Source organism: Carassius carassius, chromosome 39 (assembly GCF_963082965.1).
Source record: "Carassius carassius chromosome 39, fCarCar2.1, whole genome shotgun sequence".
Taxonomy (NCBI): domain Eukaryota; kingdom Metazoa; phylum Chordata; class Actinopteri; order Cypriniformes; family Cyprinidae; genus Carassius; species Carassius carassius.
Window position 1 is genome coordinate 16424636 of NC_081793.1, and position 17732 is coordinate 16442367.

The window sequence follows — 17732 nt, forward strand, 5'->3', positions numbered from 1 at the left end:
CCGGCTTAATGATGAAGGAACATTTATTATCATTGAAAAAAGTTGTAATGCTTAATATTTTTTAACATGTTTTTCAATTTTTGTAATGAATAGAAGGTTCAAAACAACAGTATTCATCTGACATAGAAATCTTTTGTAAAAACAAGTCGGTTTAACATGATGCTTGTTATGCAGGTCCAGGTACAGCAGGGAAAGGAGCCTCCTTGTTTCTTACAGTGCTTCAATGGAGGAATGATTGTTCATGCTGGAAAGAGAGAAGAGGAGGAAGAAAATGTGCAAAGTAATCTTTTTTGCTAACTTTAGTTTGTATTTTTACACATAGTTTGTATTTTACATATTTGTTCCTTAGCATTTTTAGTTTAGTTAGTTAAATCAAATGATATATATCATGAAAATCATATTTTGAACACAGTACTTAATATGGACTTGACTCGATTTCCTTTATTGTGCAGATGACTGGCGCTTATACTGTGTGAGAGGAGAGAAACCCATAGAGGGCCATCTACTAGAGGTGGTGTGCCATTGCAGCAGCTTACGGTCTCGCACCTCTATGATCCTCCTGAACATCCCAAAAGCCAGCATGTACTTGTGGCATGGCTGCAAAGCACAGATGCACACATGTGATGTGGGTCGTACCGCTGCCAACAAAATCAAAGAGCAGTAAGTCAACTCACAAGCAAACCAACAGTACTTCATTGCAAAACAATTGCAGACCCCTGACGGCTTCCCGGTATGCAGGTGTCCTCTCGAGGCGGGGCTTCACAGCAGCAGTAAGGTGTCCATTCTGGAGTGTGATGAGGGAGCTGAACCACAGGGCTTCTGGGAGGCCTTGGGAAGGAGAGATCGAAAGGCGTATGACTGCATGCTACAGGGTGAGCAGAGAAGCTCCATCTGTGTGTTTGGATGCTGACATGGAGGTGATTTACAGGTTTCCTGAGGGTCCTTAAAAAGTCTTAAAATCTGTTTAAGGTCATAAAAGTCTTAAATATATTAATAGTGCGACAAATGTTTTAAGAAATTGTTTACCCAAAAATGAAAATTCTGTCTCACTCACTCTCAGGTTAGAACTATGGGGTGAACTATTCATTTTGTTATTATTAGCTAAATCCATTGATTAACCTCTAGTTTGTATGTACTGTATATATGAAATAAAACATACCTTGGGTATTTTAAACTTGCAGTTTATATATGTAAATGTATGGCTGTTTACATTTAAGATATGTGATCTATTTTGAGATTGTTTAGATTTGCTCTGAAAAGACGTGGCATCATTGTCTTAGAAAGATAATGTGGATTTATGTGTTTTTGTTGTGTTTCTCAGATCCGGGAAAGTTTAACTTTACTCCCCGGCTGTTCCAGTTAAGCAGCACTTCAGGAGAGTTTGTGGCAATGGAGTTTGTGTATCCATCCAGGGAACCAAATCTGGTCAATTCAATGCCTTTCCTACAGGAGGATTTGTATACAGCTACTCAGCCAGGTGCTTGACATATCCATGTTCACTAAACACCGTTAAGAGTGCTGTCTGATACATGCGTAATGTTTTAAGGAAATTAGATTCCTTACACTTACTGAAAAATCATGAGATTTGTCTGTGGCTGTATCACGATGTCACTCCTTGTGTTTGGTTATCTTTTAGCCCTGTTTTTGGTGGATAATCACCATGAAGTTTACCTGTGGCAGGGCTGGTGGCCTCAGGATAGTGAGAGCACGGGCTCAGCTCGCATACGATGGGACTCTGACAGGAAGTGTGCCATGGAAACTGTGCTCCAGTATAGCAAAGGTGACACGCTTTAACAATGTTGTTAGGAAAGAAAAATTATATTGTGTAAAAGCGTGATATGTTAACTTTCTAGCAGATCCCCATTTAAACTACTTAGAGGTGGGTGAAATGACAACAGTTTTTATCAAGGTACACAGAGTAAGGTTTTTTTCTAAGGTACATTTAAAAAATAAATGTTCTAATTTAAATAGGGCTTAATCTAAACCAGGCCTGTATTTTTCAACATCATTGCTTAAATGACTGCTGGCTGTTTTTCACTTAGCGTATGTTTCCTTTATGCATTTTCAGAACAGTACAGTTTTGCTTGGAACAAATCCAACCAATATCTAAGTCCCTTAATAATTTTTTCAAACGATTATTTAAGGACTAACAGAACTGAATCAGGGTTTCATGAACCTTTAATAGTACAATATCGGCCAATATTTAAATTAATTACCTAAATTAAATCTGTTCACCATATAAAATGATCATGTCTCTTCAAATGACTTCACAAAACTGCTCGATGCATATGGATTCATCTTATGATGGATATTATGTCAAAATAAAAATATCTTAATTTGTGGCTCAAACATTAACCAAAGTGATACAGGTTGACAAGTATGCTTTTCTGAAAAGCAGCTTTGAAATGATGTGTATTGTAAAATACACTTGACTTAAATAAATTTGACTTGTTTTAATATCATTTTGAAATTAAATGATTTTTTTATTTTGTATTTATTATTGCTATTTTATTGTAATTTAATATAATGACAGTATTAAAACAATAAAAAAAATTGGTACAATATAATCTCTTTGCCTTTTTATTTTTTAGAGAAAAATGAGAAAAAAACTCCCAAATCATACCTGATCCATGCAGGACTTGAGCCGCTTACATTCACTAATATGTTTCCCAGCTGGGAACACAGGGAGGATATTGCTGAGATCACAGAGAAGGTGAGAGAGAAAGTTTAATGCACATACCAAGTTTATTTTTTTTGTGTTATAAGAATACGGTTTAAAGATTTAGTTGTTTTCTGTGATTTTATAGGAGGCTGAAGTATTTAATCAGATTATTCTGGTTGAAGACGTATTGACTAGACTCTGCAAGACCACTTACCCACTCGCTGATCTTCAAGCCCATCCACTACCAGAAGGTGTTGACCCTCTTCGTCTTGAGATCTACCTTTCAGATGAGGACTTTGAGGTAAGAAAAATCACAATAAAATTGAGTTTTTTAAATGTTTACTCCCTTAATTGGTAAAATAGGGTTAGGGTTAACCCTAAGCTCAACCCTTATCCTAACTTAGTTATGGATGATTTAAAGTATTGTATGATTTTGAGACATTTGACAGGGATATTACTGAGGTGTATCTGTTCTGTAACATCTGTCTGCCTGAGTTTGCTCATATGTTCCATCTTTCAAGTACAATCTACTTTTATTTGGCCTTTTTTCCCCTTCATCTATTTCATGTGTCTACTTCTGCTCCCACTATGTCATCTTAAAGCAGCCTCTCTTAACCTGTCTCTCCCTGCATCTTTCTGCTTTTCCCTTTTTGCTGGTGTAGTTTTGCGTCTGATGAGGTTAATTTTTCCCTTCACATGCCAGGGTGTAGGGGCTTCTGGGAAGGTGAGTTTTGTTTCATGAGGAACACTGGTGTTTTCCCACTAATGCCGCATCCTCACTGTGTGAACTGCATCACCATGTGCTTGTCTCTCTCATGCCTTGGCACAAACCGCCTAGTATCTAGCAGCGTGTGGGTCACTGTTCACCACTGATATCTTCTGATACTCTAAGTCTCACATTTGGGTTGAACTTCTTTTTGATTTACACTGTTTCAAAAGTTTGGGGTCATTAAGATTTTTTTTTTTTTTTTCCAAAAACATAAAAGAAATCATACTAACCCCAAACTGTTGAATGGTAGTCTTCTTTAATTTAGGCATATGCTAATAGTAAAATTGATAATCCAGTAATTATTTTCATGTTATGGTCATTAACCAAAAAGTGGCTGATGTTAAAATTGTATGCCATTTTTATCTAAACAAATAAATAAAACTAAAAAGTTCAGTCTTTTTAAATTTTTCATGTGAATTTTGGCATCACAACATCATGATGTACAGCATGGAAAAAAATATTCATTTTGATTAGATTAAACTGTGTTTTATATATATATATATATATATATATATATATATATATATATATATATATATATTGTTTTTACTAACTTTGTGTGATAGATGTTGGCAAAGGTCATTTTAATGTAAAAATGGGAGAAAGGAGCATGAACAATTAAATATTCAAAATTGACAGACTTATATATTAAAAAACAAACACAAAATCCAATATCAGCTAAAAACATATATGGTTCATGTAAATTGTGCATCCCTAATTTAAATACTTTGTACGCTAATATTATTTACATTTTTGGATTGGTGAATGGCAGTGACCAATATTCTACAGCTCTTGTGTGTGTGTGTGTGTGTGTGTGTGTGTGTGTGTGTGTGTGTGTGTGTGTGTAATCATTCATCGATTATGTTCAGTACAGATGGCATCTGTGTCATCTGCATGTGTTTTTAAATCCTTATATATGTGTGCATGTTCTCTACAGAAAGCATTGGAAATGACAAGAAGTGAGTATGAGGCACTGCCAGGATGGAAGCAAGTGAATGTGAAGAAAGCCAAAGGACTGTTTTAAAGGGACTAGAGGAAATCGGACTGCACTAGAACTGCTGATTGACTGGATTGAGTATAAAGTGGAGATGACCTCATTCCTTTTGATCCAGACAGGACAAACGCAAGTGAAGATCTAGCTGTGTCAAACCACACAGGAGGTGAAAAGGAGCCGGAGGAAGAAGATAAGACCCTGATGGCCAGGGGTTTAGAAGCCTCCTGTAGCACATTTGTCTCCCGTTTCTCCTTTTTGGTTGTCATCTGTGAATTAACAAGATTTTCTATATCCACATGAAGCCAGTCACCATCCAACATGCACTGCCCAGCTTTATATAAAGAACTAATAAATATATGCCTTTTAGTTATTATCTAACTGCAAGAAAGCTCAAAAGAGCTCTTTATGTAAGTGCATTCATACCTGCTCTCATAAATGGCCTCAAGATGTGTTTAAACCTTCCAGATAGATGCTTAAACTTGAGAACCCTATATATGTCTGTGTGCGCATGGGAGAGTGTTTGAGAATCCATAGTGTGTGTCTTAAAACAAGACTGAATGAAACTGTAGAATAAGAGAATATATCTTTCTATTCTGCATTGTATAGTGCCTTGCCTTCATGTACAGTTTATATAAAGACAGATGCTAGTCTGCATTTTGAAGAGATATTTGTGATATAAATAAATAATGGTGCAAATAAACACTGAATAATGTAGATCATGAACATTTTGTCCAGTGCTTTGTTTGCAAATCAGTTTTGATCATACATTTTGAAATCAAACTCATAAAATCATGATTAAACTCTATTTTTGGAGGTTTTAGCATTATGCATATATGTTTTTGATTTTGGTGTGTTGTTTGACATGAGGTGTCTCAATTGGCATACTATTCGCCCTAAACAATATTCAAAATACCATAGTATGTTGAAAGGAATGTCCTAAAGCTTCCTGGTTTACCATGGTTTATTTTCAGTGCAAATTTGAAGTGCAGATTCATGCACCATTAATATATGAAACAAATTATACTTGGGGCTTTAGCTGGGAAACATGAAGGTTTTTTCTGAGGAATGCGAAAGCTTTGCAATGAATGCTAATTTTCTGAGCAAACACAAAGTTTCTCAAAGAAACATGACATTTTTTTAGAGTCAATGCAAATTTTTGTTAGCAAATGTAAAGTTTCTGGGGGGAATGCCAATGTTTAAATAAACTTTTCCTCCTTCAAAGATTAAAAAAATAATAATAATAAATCCATAAAAAAGTTAGACCAGCAGAAGGAGCTGTTGTCCCACAAGTGAAAGTGATTAATATTGTCATCCCAGAATGTCCAATCATAAGGAAAGCAGAGTAGAATATCTGAATATAACTTTATTAACTCATTATCTCTTTCTTTTTTTCTTCAACTTGCCATATTTCTCTATAGAACCATGATTCACAAAAATGTATTTATTTTCTTTTTCATTTCACCTGAACCTCCACCGCTTGTCTTTCCTCTAACACAGTTCTTATATTAGGAATACTAATGATAAATGACAAAAACTGGAAGTAGTTACTAAACAAATGAGCACTGCCATAAGTCTAAAAAAGCACAATTAGGACACCTGGAGTTGAGGCTTTGAACTTGTCAGGTCAATTGGGATTTATAAGTCACATGATCCAATCAAAGTCGGGGCTAAAAATGTCGTATGGCCAAGTAGCTGCTTCCTGTATATCAGACTGAGGAATCTAAGAAACCATATGGCTACAACCGTTGTACACTAGCCATAGTGTACAATAGCCATTATTGCAATTTGTATGAACACATTTGATCTTAACATTAGAATGCATTTTGCATGCATGTTGATAAGGTGTAAGTGACTTCAAATAGTAGCTTGGAGGGGCCTGAAAAAAATTAGCATGTGAAAATTCTGTTATGTGATATGCATTCAATTACGGGTCATTCAGGTGCTATATTCTCTGTTACAACTGACATTTTTTTTGAGACTGGCAAGTGAGCCTGGTTAATCCAGGATCTCATTAAGAGTATCCATGATCAGGGCAGACAAATCTGCTTTACCTGGAATGCTATAACCCTCCAGGCAAGGGATTTGATTGGCTGAATGGTAAAAGGTCACTGCATCTGATTACCTGGAATTTCTTTACTAAATTTCCTATTGGTCAGAAAGGACGTAGGGTGTGGTGTTGATGGGTAATAAATAGCTTTAAATAACCTTTGGAGGAAGAAGCTGTTGGAATGTGGTGTACTTTTGTTTTCTCTGCCACGAATTTGCACATTTTTCGTTAACCTGCAGTTTCTGTCAAAATTAAATATCTGAGAGACTGAAAGCTCAACACAACAGGAAACATGATAAAAACTGAATTAAATAGTTAGACTAAAGGTCCACTGAGCTACAGAAATATACAAATGAGAATGAGAGCGGCTGCAGGGTGACTGTACAGAACACTCTTCCTGTTTTCTGCTGTGACAGTAGGTCAAGTAAATTGTACTGCACTGTGTCAGTACACAAGGAAAGAACCAAAGCGGATTTAAGTTATCTCGTTAGTATCATTGCCTTGGGTAAACCGTTTAAACAAAGTGAAGAGCCCTATATGCAAACAAAGCTCACATCATGCGGATGTTCTCAACGTTTTTGTGGTTAAAGGACATGTTAATTTTAGAAAAGAGCAAGAAAACGGATGGTTTTACCAAATAACTTTAGTGACACATTCAGAAACGTTTGCTTTTTAAATTATTTGTGCTTATGTTTAGTGCTAACTTTTATTTTATTTGTGAATGTTGCCAATAAAAGATTTTATATTATTTTACGTGATTGAAAATGTATCAAAAATAAATTGTCATTTGTTTGGCGTTACTTTTTTATTTATTTAATATTTTTCACCTTTGAAAAATTATTAAAAATGGCTAATTAATTTGGTTAACTTTTAATTATTTAATCATTTTATTTTACACTTTGGAAAGTATTTTAACATATTTTTTTGCACTTTTAAAATGTTTTACTTTATATTTTAACATTTATTTTTCATTTTAACGTTTGTTTTAAAATATTTTATTTTTATTGTATTTTCACACTTGAATTTTTTTCACGGACCCGCAGCAGCTCAGTGCTCCTCCCGTTTGAAAGCGTTGCTGCTGGGCCTTGCTGTTATTGCTGAACACCAGTGGGCGCGCCGCTCATGGCTCATTGCAGCACCCGTCGGAGTGTGTGAGTCTGAGCGAATGTATGTGAGTGTGTCTCGTAATGTGTGTCAAGAGAGTGAGGGGAGACTTCTCTATGTAGGTGACAGACGCTAATGTGTTTAACACCAGAGGTCAGAAAGACAGAGATTTTTTGAAGTAACAAGTTTTGATCTGAAACCAGCTCCACAATACCGGCACATATGCGAAAGTAGCGGATTCTGTGAGTAAAACAAAGATTTGTGAAGGGAACTTCTATCAAGAGGGGAAGGAAATAAGCCAGACAAGTCAGAAGAGGATATTTATTTGGGGAAATCGTAATATGAAAAAGGAGCAGGTCGAGATATTAGGTTTTGTCCCTCAGAAAGAGATCGTCTACAACAAACTTCTCCCGTACGCAGAAAAACTAGACCGAGAATCCAATGACATTTTGGCCCAGATTAAAGGGAACTTGGGTCGGGCTGTCCAGCTCCGTGAGTTATGGCCCGGAGTTTTACTTTGGACTCGGAAACTCTCCACGTAAGTATATTCAAGACTCTAAAAAATGCTTTGCTTTGGGAATTGAGCATGTTTTATTAATAAACAACAGGGAGAGCTGAATGACTCGGGTAGCTTGTAGCCGTTAGCTCGCGAGCTGAAAGCTAAGCGCTAACGTATCCGAGTGACTCGTCTGTCCTTGCTCATAAGTAAACATCACATATCTATATCTGCCTATACTCCATGATGACCTTTCATAATATCGAGCGTAATATTACTCGGGTTCAGTTCGTCAGAGAGGCTTCATTAGGTTAAATGCAGGAAATGCAGGACTGTTGTAAGCTAATTCTTTAAGCTAATCAGCTAACATGAGTGTTGGATAAGCAGCTGCCACATGCATCACTGCAACTAGTGGTTCAGACATGGAGTCCTTAAAAGGACATTTTACCTGGAGAAGACCGATTAAAGATTGTAAAACAGCATTTTATTTCATGCCTTTATGGTTTGCTTAAATTAATTTAGATCTATTTAGTAGGTTTCTAATTGGCACTTGAAAGTGAATCATGAATTCCTTTTTTTTACCATGTTGGAAATAAGACACTTGCATTTGAGGCACAAGGCCTTTTTTAAGATAAGATAAGGGGTTATTATTCTATTCAAATGCTTACGTTTTACGATTTAATGACACTTAAGTCTTGCATCAGTTTCATGCTGGATAACATTTATATGGTACCCTTCAGTTCTGTGAAGTCCTTTGACTGTTATAGAGTCTCCGTAGAGTTTGTATTACACTAAATACTTGACTATCTCTGCTCAAATGGGCAAACAGTAGTTCCGAGGAAACTCTGCCAACTCCTACAATGAAAAAAAAAAAGGGCAAAGTCTGTCTTTATATAATCTATTTTGATTACGCATTTCACTATTTATGCCATGTTAGCCTGACTGCTTTAGTCAGACTCACAGCTCTCTTTGTCTCATGATCACAAGGTGGCCTTCGGGCTTACACATTTATATACACATTGATAAGGTTTTTTTTCTTTATTTTTTATTTTTTTCTTCTTCTTTCACTTAGGCTTTCTGAACAGTCACTGTAATAAATGTTGGTTTGCGGTGGTGGATGCCCACTTTTGTATTTGGTGGTTTATTGTTATCTCTTCTCTTTTATAGATACCTTCGGCTGTATGGGAGAAAGTTCAGCAAGGAGGATCATGTGCTCTTCATCAAGCTCCTGTACGAGCTGGTCACCATCCCCAAGCTAGACATCAGCATGATGCAGAGCTTTGCACGACTCCTCATCAACTTACTGAAGTACGCAAGTGTCCCCAACAAACACCTGGCTATTGACACATATTTGAGAATAACAGTCGAATTGTTGGTCGATTAAAATGTTTATTTAATGGATTACATTTTTCATTATTAAAAATAATTTAAATTAATTGCATATATCAAAATGAAAGAAAAAAAAAGTTAATTTAAATTAACAAAGGTAAATCAAAGTTTATTTTTGTTATATGTGAACATGTTGTTATTTCCAATTTAATTGAACACAAACCCCTGGCTATGATTAATGCATTATTATTCTTATTATTTAATTATTATTGAATTGTTATTAAAAAGGCTTGGTTAAAATTAAATTAATTCCTAATGTTTTTGAATGCTCTTTTTTTTTTTTTTTTTTTTTATGGACAGGAAGAAAGAACTGCTGTCCCGGGATGACTTGGAATTGCCTTGGAGGCCTTTGTACGATCTCTATGAGAGTATCCTGTACTCAAAAACTGAGCATCTCGGCCTTAACTGGTTTCCAAAGTAGGCCTTTTCACTTTTTCATCTTTCTACCCATCTCTGCCATCATCTCCCTGATTCTAGTTTGTTATGAACTATGGATACAAGTTCAAACTAAATCTTAAATGTGACTGGACTGTTTTATAATAGCATGGTACCTGATGACCGGGCCCACACAGACTGACTTTAAATTGGCATTATTCACAAATGTTTACACACACACAATCAACACTTGGAAGTTTGATTATTTAAAGCTCTAGTTAATTTGATTATGCTTACTGCTACTGTTTATACCATGTTTATTATATAATTATTATTAGTTCTACCATATTTAAACCGGTTGAACAGATTTCCCTGCCAATGTGAAATGAAGTCTTCAGTTTCTTTGTGGGCCTGCTCATGACATATTTGCAGAGATATAAAGTGAACACACACTTGACACACAGGTCATTTTACAGAGGTTTAAGGGAGGGAAAAACTTGTCAGTTCCAAGATTTGTTCATGGAAAAGAATGACCCTGATGTGCTGCCTAAGATTAAGCAATTTGCTTTATCTTGTTTTATTTTTGTCTTCCCACATTTCAGTTGGGACCTTTTACTGAGCACTGCTGACTCTTTTAACACAACCGTTCCCATTTAAGAGATTGAAATTGATGATTGAGATGTTATTGGTGTGTCTAGCATTGGCTTATAAATTTTTCTTTTTTCACATTCAGTTATCGAGCAGAAGCCTCAACTAAACAAAAAATGCTTAATATTGTGCGCAAGCGGTAAGCACAGCCAGTGTTTTATATGTTGCACTGTATTTTTCCAAGGGCAGCAGCTTTGATTTTTTTTGCATGTGTCCAAAAGTAAAAGCAAATCAACAGTCTAAATGAAAATCCCGCCACAGCTTACACCTGTATTTGTATTTATAATCTTTATTTCTGTAGTAGCAGAATCATATCCACTTAATAACATGCTCCATAAACAGATCAGGAAATGGTGCTCCATTTAAAGTTTCTAATATTTCATTTTTGTCTGTCATACACAATTCCTGGGTGCTCAGAGGTGTCAGTCAGCTCTTATATTTAGGCTGAAGAACTCTCCTGACAAACTGTAACCGCACAATGACAAAAAAGGTTTTTGCAAAAGACTGTTCTCAAGCACACCTCCTCCAGGAATGGGATAGACTCATCACTGTGACTTCTTCATTCTCTTAATCTAAGAGTCTCTTGATTGTTCTCTCAAGTGGGCAAAGGGTTTATATTAAAAGAAGTTACTAATCAAAGCTGCGTTTTCCAAAAGCATCGTAAGCCTGTAGAGTGCAACCGTTGTGTTTTGAAAGCAAAACTATGTTCATTTTCTCCATAGGGAAATAATTAAAAGAAAGACCAACCGTGAGTTTCCGAGGTTTTTAACTGATGGTGTGTGCTTTTGTTGAAGACATTTGTTTGCATTATTTCAACTGGTTTTTATTGATACACTCTGCGTAACTGTTACTAAACAAAACTGTATGCTTCTTGCGGAAGAAAGTCATCTTTTCATGGACATGACGAGGCACACAGGTACTGGGCTACTATGTAAATATTCATAGAAAATATATTGTTTCTATAAATGTAATCATAAAATTACTTAAAATTAATTAACACTTTAAAAAAATTTAACAAATAAATGACGAAAAAAATTTCTGAACCAACATCACTGAACAAGTGAGCAAGCACTATTGCAATTGCACTCTATAGATTGTAGAGGCCAATTGTACAAATGGTATGGTGGGATTGTTCAACTAAAAACACAGAAGAAGATTGAAAGTTGAGAACCAAACAACATTGGAGCCCAATGACTCCTATTTTATGGACAAAAAAAAAATCTATTTGATCGTTTTCTGCAGAAGCAGGAAACTCCTACAGGTTTGCAAATGATGTGAGGGTGAAAATATCAATGAATTTTCATTTTAGGGTGGACGATCCCTTTAAGCTTACAGCACTTTTGGAAAACACAGTGTGGTCTGTTATCAGTCCTGTTTCTTTTAGGTCAGGCTGTATATGTGGGTCGGATCACTTTGGGTCGCTGTTTTGGAGAGCAAGGTCACCCAACTTTTGCCAATTTTCCCCTTGGGTTCTGGTATCATTGTGTTCTATTTTAATCTTGGCCGAACTGAGAGTGTGCTGCATGTGGAAGGTGTTTGCTTACACTTGTACTGAGAGGAAGATCAACAGCTGCCGTGTCTTGCTGAGTTTTACTGGGGGTGTATTTTTAGAACTAGGGAAGTATAAGACAACATATTTTAATAATTAACTAGTCACTGAATTATCTGAACAGCTAGTTGACAAGCCTGTCTTAAAGAGATATTCCCCCCGAAATGAAAATGCCATCATGTTGTTGCAAACCTGTATGACGGACTGAAATGTTCCATAGAAGAAAGAAAATGATGAATTTCAGAATGACATTAGGGTTCATAAATAATGAAAGATTTTTTTAGGTGTGCAGGTCTTTTTAAGTCAGGATCAGTAGAGCCCAATTAGATGTGTTTCTAACGGGGTTTGTTTAGTGTTCTTGCATTAAAAAATCTGATGGATTGACCACATAAGAATGGAACAGAATGCAGTTTTAGTAAATCATAATTTCAAATGTTTAAAAAGTGCAACAATTATGGTGCAGAAGAGTTTAAATGGCACAAAATGAATCACAGAGCCCTTCAGTAGCATTACTGATAGAAATCAAATAAATGTTTTGGCTTAATATTTATAACATTTCATAGTAAATCACTATCAAGTGCCACAGCCAAATGTATTAAGGCTAAAATCCTTATCAAATAGTTGACCATACTAACCGATCTCTCTGTAGAGCATTTAGTAGCATAATTGTATTCTTAAAGTTGTAATCCCAAGCCAATGTTTTGTACTTCTTGGGCAACTTTGACCAGGTAAAAAAAAAACAAAATGTGTACTACTGATTTGAATTGGCTGTTAATACAGTCTGACTGTATGCAGCGTTTTTGAGCACCATTTTAAAAAGGACCTGAGGAGAACCTGATAACCTGGCATGTTGCACTCATGTGCCCAGGCTCTGGTGTTGGGAAACTCTCAGTTACACTTTCACAAAATGCACTGTAGTCGGGTTACTGCTTTGCACGTGGTCTAATCGCATCTATTGCTTCAACCACAAATGAGCCTAAACTTTCATACTATATTAATGCTCTTCTTTGTCTCCCCTTTAGCTCAGTGGAGAACGTGTTGAAGACCGTAGTCAAGAGCTGCAGACTGTAAGTGCTCTTTCAGTCTTCCGTCATTCACTAATGTGCCTATAAATGTTCGAGCCCTTTCACAAAAGAGTTGCACATTGTGTTAATCAGCTTTCCGTTGTGCTGTTGAAAGAATCATGTAATCAGGCCGTTGTTAGACAAGCCCACAGCTTTCACACTGAGCCGATTACAGCTCTCTTAACACATTATACTGTTAACCGTTTCATTCATATAACAACCCCTTTTCATCATTTTGCAAGAGCTCACATAACAAATAAACAACAATGGATCTGAGGAAATAGCATGTGATTTGGTTCTCATAATGTGTGCGCGTGTGTGTGTGTGCGTGTGCGTGTGTGTAGTTATTTCCCTGAGTCAGCTACACAGGAGATGCTTGATGAGTGGCGGCCATTACTGTGCCCGTTTGATGTCACTATGCAGAAGGCCATTAGCTACTTTGAACTCTTCTTGCCCACCATCATGCCCCCAGAACAGCATCACAAAGGTTTCAAGTAAGACTCTCTTATGCAATTTAGTAATGAAATAGAGTTGGAATCTAATAATAAAATAGTCAGTATTCATAAAGTGCATCCAATAAGTCTGAGCCAGTGTAATAGGAGGATTTGTGCATGGTTTAGGTTATGGGTCGATGAAATGATGGATCTCTGGGTTTCAGTGCAAAACCTGCCAGCTTGGGAGGGTGTAAGTACTTCTCATTCATGAATTCATTTGTTAAGTGCTAAATATTATGTTACCATTGGTACTTTCTATCCTCTGTTAACTTTTGTTTCCTCTTACAGAATTTAGTGAATCTTTTTGCACGTCTGGCTAATGACAACATTGGCTATGTGAACTGGGATCCGTTCATTCCCAAGGTACTATCCTGCTTATATATACCACTGTTTATAATATTGGGGTCATGTTTTACCAAGGCTGCATTTATTTGATGATAAAAAATAACATTAGTGAAAAACATTTTAAAATACATTTTCATATTTGAATCTTGTAATCTCCAGTCTTGAGTGTCACATGATCCATCAGCACAAACAGTTGTGCTGCTTGATATTTTTTGTGGAAACTGTGATGCATGATTCTTTGATCAATAGAAAGCTCATTTGAAGTTCATTTGAAATCCTTCCTAAATATCCTTCCTAAATTATTGGCAACAAAAATCTTACTTGACCCCAGACCTTTGAACCATAGTGCAGATAATGATTTAAAGACATCAGAGCGTTTCATACTGATACTTTGTTGTCTTGCTTCAGATCTTCACCAGGGTTCTGCGTAGCTTCAATCTCCCTGTTGGCACCAGCCAAATGTTCGTTCCCAGATATTTGAGCAACTCCTACGATATCGGTCACGTGGTCCTCTGGATTTCCTCCATGCTAGTAAGTTGCATGAGTCACATTCGTCCTATAAAAGGTTAATTATTAAAGGGTCCATTTATTTTCAGATCTGTATCATTTTGTTTTTTTTCCAGGGAGGCCCACAAAACCAGGTCCAGAAACAGCTTAATGGACTCTTCAGTAGTATTGCATCTTTCTACCACCCTTCAAATAATGGGCGCTGGCTGGTAAGATGTTCCCTGTTAGCATAAACATCCAGAACAATATGGTGCAATGCAAGATCTTGTCCCCATTAAAGTCTAGCCCACCCCTTGAGTCCATTCTAGAACTGTCTGAAGTCTCTGTGTTGTCAGCTGAGATTTAAGTTTGCGTGCAAGAGGGAGATATGAAGTGACTGATGGTTCTATGGCAGAGTGAGGTCACTCCACATTCTAACTTCTGAAACACCACTAACAACTTTCCAGTTATTGACCACCTATCATCATAGACAATAATCATTTTCCTGCGCTCATGACTCAGTGAAGTATCATACAGTATCATAAGGGTAGTTTGCAAATGTAATTATTTAACTCAATATGGCAAGCCTTGGTTTTGTAAATCCAAATGTTATTCAAGAGTGTTGATGTCAAGAAGTACTACAAAAAATCTTTTGTCTTTGAGAGGCTTTACTCAGTCCATATAGGCTGCTAGCAGCACTTACAAGAAAAAAAAACTACTATAGAAAATCAAATGACCATGTACCTGCAACTTTGTCATATCTTAATATCACTCCCCTTTCCTCCAGATGAAGCTGATGAAGCTTCTACAGCGTCTTCCTGCCAGTGTTGTTCGGCGGCTACATAGGGAGCGCTATAAGAAACCGTGCTGGATAACCCCTGTTCCAATCACTCACAGACTCACGGACCAGGATGTGACAGACTTTGTGGAAAGCATGAAGCAGCCGGTACTGATGGCCATGTTCAGCAAGACAGGCAGCATGGATGCAGCTCAGGCCTTGCAGAACCTGGCCCTGATGAGACCAGAGCTGGTCATCCCACCTGTGCTGGAGAAGTGAGTGTGTGGAGCTGCTGGAGATGTTAGATGTTCATGGCCTGTAGGCGCCAATATAAGGCATATAGCACTGTCTAATCAAGCTAATTTACATAAAAAGATTGAGCTAAAAAGAATGATGGTTACTTCAAAGCTAAAACAACAAAGTGAATTCACCCCCACAGTCTTTTATCTATTCTGATAAATTAGTTAGTATATGATGTATAGCTGATTAAATGTTAAAATATAAGTTGTATAAGATAAGTTTCTGTTTAAAATCATGAGTTAAAGTTCACAAAGCTTCATCATAGCCTGTATAGTGGCTTCTTTTATTCACTGCCTGGATTTACAAATCCAATCTTAGTAAATAGGCTTTGTAAGCAGGCATCTTAGATTCCAGCTGGACTTTTTCCCAATTTAAAGCTAATGTGTGGATGTGCTGCCCCCTACAGGACATATCCTGCTATGGAGACGTTGACGGAGCCACACCAGCTTACTGCCACTCTCAGCTGCATGATTGGTATGGCCCGCAGTCTTCTCAGCGGTGGCCGTCATTACCCCGAAGGTCCCGCGCACGTCCTGCCCCTGCTAATGAGAGCGCTGCCTGGTGTTGACCCTAATGACTTCAGCAAATGCATGGTGGGAAAGCTGTGAAATAAACATCAACAATGGTGTTCTTGAAACAATGAAATAAATCAAACCAAAATATGACGGTTAAGAATTTTGATTTCTTGTTGTTGCTCTCTTGGCTGATTTTATTCATAATTGACTTAAAATAATGTCCACACAATTTGTTTTTAGATCACGTTCCAGTTCATTGCTACTTTTACTACTTTAGTGCCTTTGGTGGATTGTTCATCAGCCCTCCATGAGAAGAACGACTTGACAGAGGTAGGGCTCTGAAATCGTATGTGAGAGACCCCCTGCAGAGATTTTATTCCGTCTGGATTCCATCATAAAATCTTTTATTTTTTGTAGATGGAGAGAGAGTTGTGTTCGGCTTCTGCTGAGTTTGAAGACTTTGTTCTGCAGTTTATGGACAGGCGAGTCATTTCGTGAGATGTGTGTGCTTGAAAAAGTATAAAACGCTATTGTTGTGGCTTATGCCCTATTTTGTGTTTCTGTAGGTGTTTTGCATTGATTGACAGCAGCACTCTGGAGCAGACGCGTGAGGAGACGGAGACAGAGAAAATGACTCATTTAGAGAGTCTGGTGGAGCTGGGCCTTTCATCCACCTTCAGCACCATTCTGACACAGTGCTCCATGGAGATATTCAAGGTTTTTATTACATTTAATAGGATTTGATCTATTTAACTATTTTTTTTTTTTTTTTTACATATTTTCTTTAACGGCTCTTTATCTATTGTCCTTATATTTTTTTAACATTTGTAAGGCTAGCAAAATCTATTTTTTAAGACAAATTAATTTCATTTATTACAACAGCAGTCTCGAACTCTGTTGTTCTTTTTAACATTATTGGCTTATATTAATCTGTGGCTCAGTGAGTAATCTGAACTGATTTAATAATGAAGGGAGTTGTCTGACTGAATCATCAGACTGTATATATAGACTGTAAATACATTATTTGTGGCACCCATATATGCTACCGTTAAAAGTTTGGGGTCAATACATGTAAAAAAATATATATATATTTTTTAATACTTTTATTCAGCAAGGAAGCATTAAATTGCCGAAAATGACAGACATTTCTAATGTTACAAAAGAGCCCTGAATGATAAAATGTATCACAGTTTCCTCAAAAATATTAAGCAACACTATTTTCACAATGTTTTCAAAATTATAATAAGATAATAATAAATGTTTAAGAAACAAATCAACATATTAGAATGATTTCTGAAGGATCCTGTCACACTGAAGACTTTGAGTAATGGCTGCTGAAAAGTCAGCTTTGACATCACAGGAATAACTTGCATTTTAAAATATATGAAATAAAAAAGTTATTTTAAACTATAATAGTAGTTCACCATATCACTTTTTTTTTAACAAATATATGCAGGCTTGGTATAAGATTTCTTTCAAAAATATGTTTACAAAAAAAAAATTACCAATCTCAAACTTTTAAACAATGTATTTCCTCATGTACACCTAAATAGATTTGATGATTTCTGTTAACAGCTGTTATCTGTCTTTAGGTGGCTCTCGAGAAAGTCTTCAACTTTGCCACCACCAACATCTTTGAGACTCGTGTCGCAGGCAGGATGGTGGCAGACATGTGCAGAGCGGCTTCTAAAGTAATACTTTCTCTTTGCCCATCTTG

At 36.6% G+C, this 17732-nt stretch overlaps 2 protein-coding genes across 19 annotated transcripts in view; both read left to right on the forward strand.

Moving 5' to 3' along the window:
* Positions 1-5148, forward strand: part of svila (supervillin a) — a 93422-nt gene extending 88274 nt beyond the window's left edge. For 17 of the 18 annotated variants that reach the window (XM_059530910.1, XM_059530911.1, XM_059530896.1 and 14 more), the window contains 8 exons: positions 175-280; positions 453-660; positions 739-872; positions 1322-1477; positions 1637-1780; positions 2592-2713; positions 2808-2963; positions 4369-5148. In XM_059530910.1, the coding sequence (XP_059386893.1) occupies positions 175-280; positions 453-660; positions 739-872; positions 1322-1477; positions 1637-1780; positions 2592-2713; positions 2808-2963; positions 4369-4455 (1113 nt within the window). In that variant the 3' untranslated portion in view covers positions 4456-5148. Of the gene's footprint in view, positions 1-174; positions 281-452; positions 661-738; positions 873-1321; positions 1478-1636; positions 1781-2591; positions 2714-2807; positions 2964-3324; positions 3387-4368 lie in introns of all 18 variants that reach the window. The other variant, XR_009426273.1, reaches the window with a different exon arrangement.
* A 2455-nt stretch (positions 5149-7603) lies between these two features.
* The window catches only part of psme4b (proteasome activator subunit 4b), a 28617-nt gene continuing 18488 nt past the window's right edge, over positions 7604-17732 (forward strand). The window contains exons 1-16 of the mRNA XM_059530918.1: positions 7604-8114; positions 9240-9380; positions 9762-9878; positions 10570-10623; positions 13056-13100; positions 13442-13591; positions 13718-13781; positions 13880-13954; positions 14345-14467; positions 14560-14652; positions 15210-15475; positions 15907-16093; positions 16256-16345; positions 16433-16497; positions 16582-16732; positions 17608-17706. Of these exons, the coding sequence (XP_059386901.1) occupies positions 7918-8114; positions 9240-9380; positions 9762-9878; positions 10570-10623; positions 13056-13100; positions 13442-13591; positions 13718-13781; positions 13880-13954; positions 14345-14467; positions 14560-14652; positions 15210-15475; positions 15907-16093; positions 16256-16345; positions 16433-16497; positions 16582-16732; positions 17608-17706 (1917 nt within the window). The 5' untranslated portion in view covers positions 7604-7917. The remainder of the gene's footprint in view (positions 8115-9239; positions 9381-9761; positions 9879-10569; positions 10624-13055; positions 13101-13441; positions 13592-13717; positions 13782-13879; positions 13955-14344; positions 14468-14559; positions 14653-15209; positions 15476-15906; positions 16094-16255; positions 16346-16432; positions 16498-16581; positions 16733-17607; positions 17707-17732) is intronic.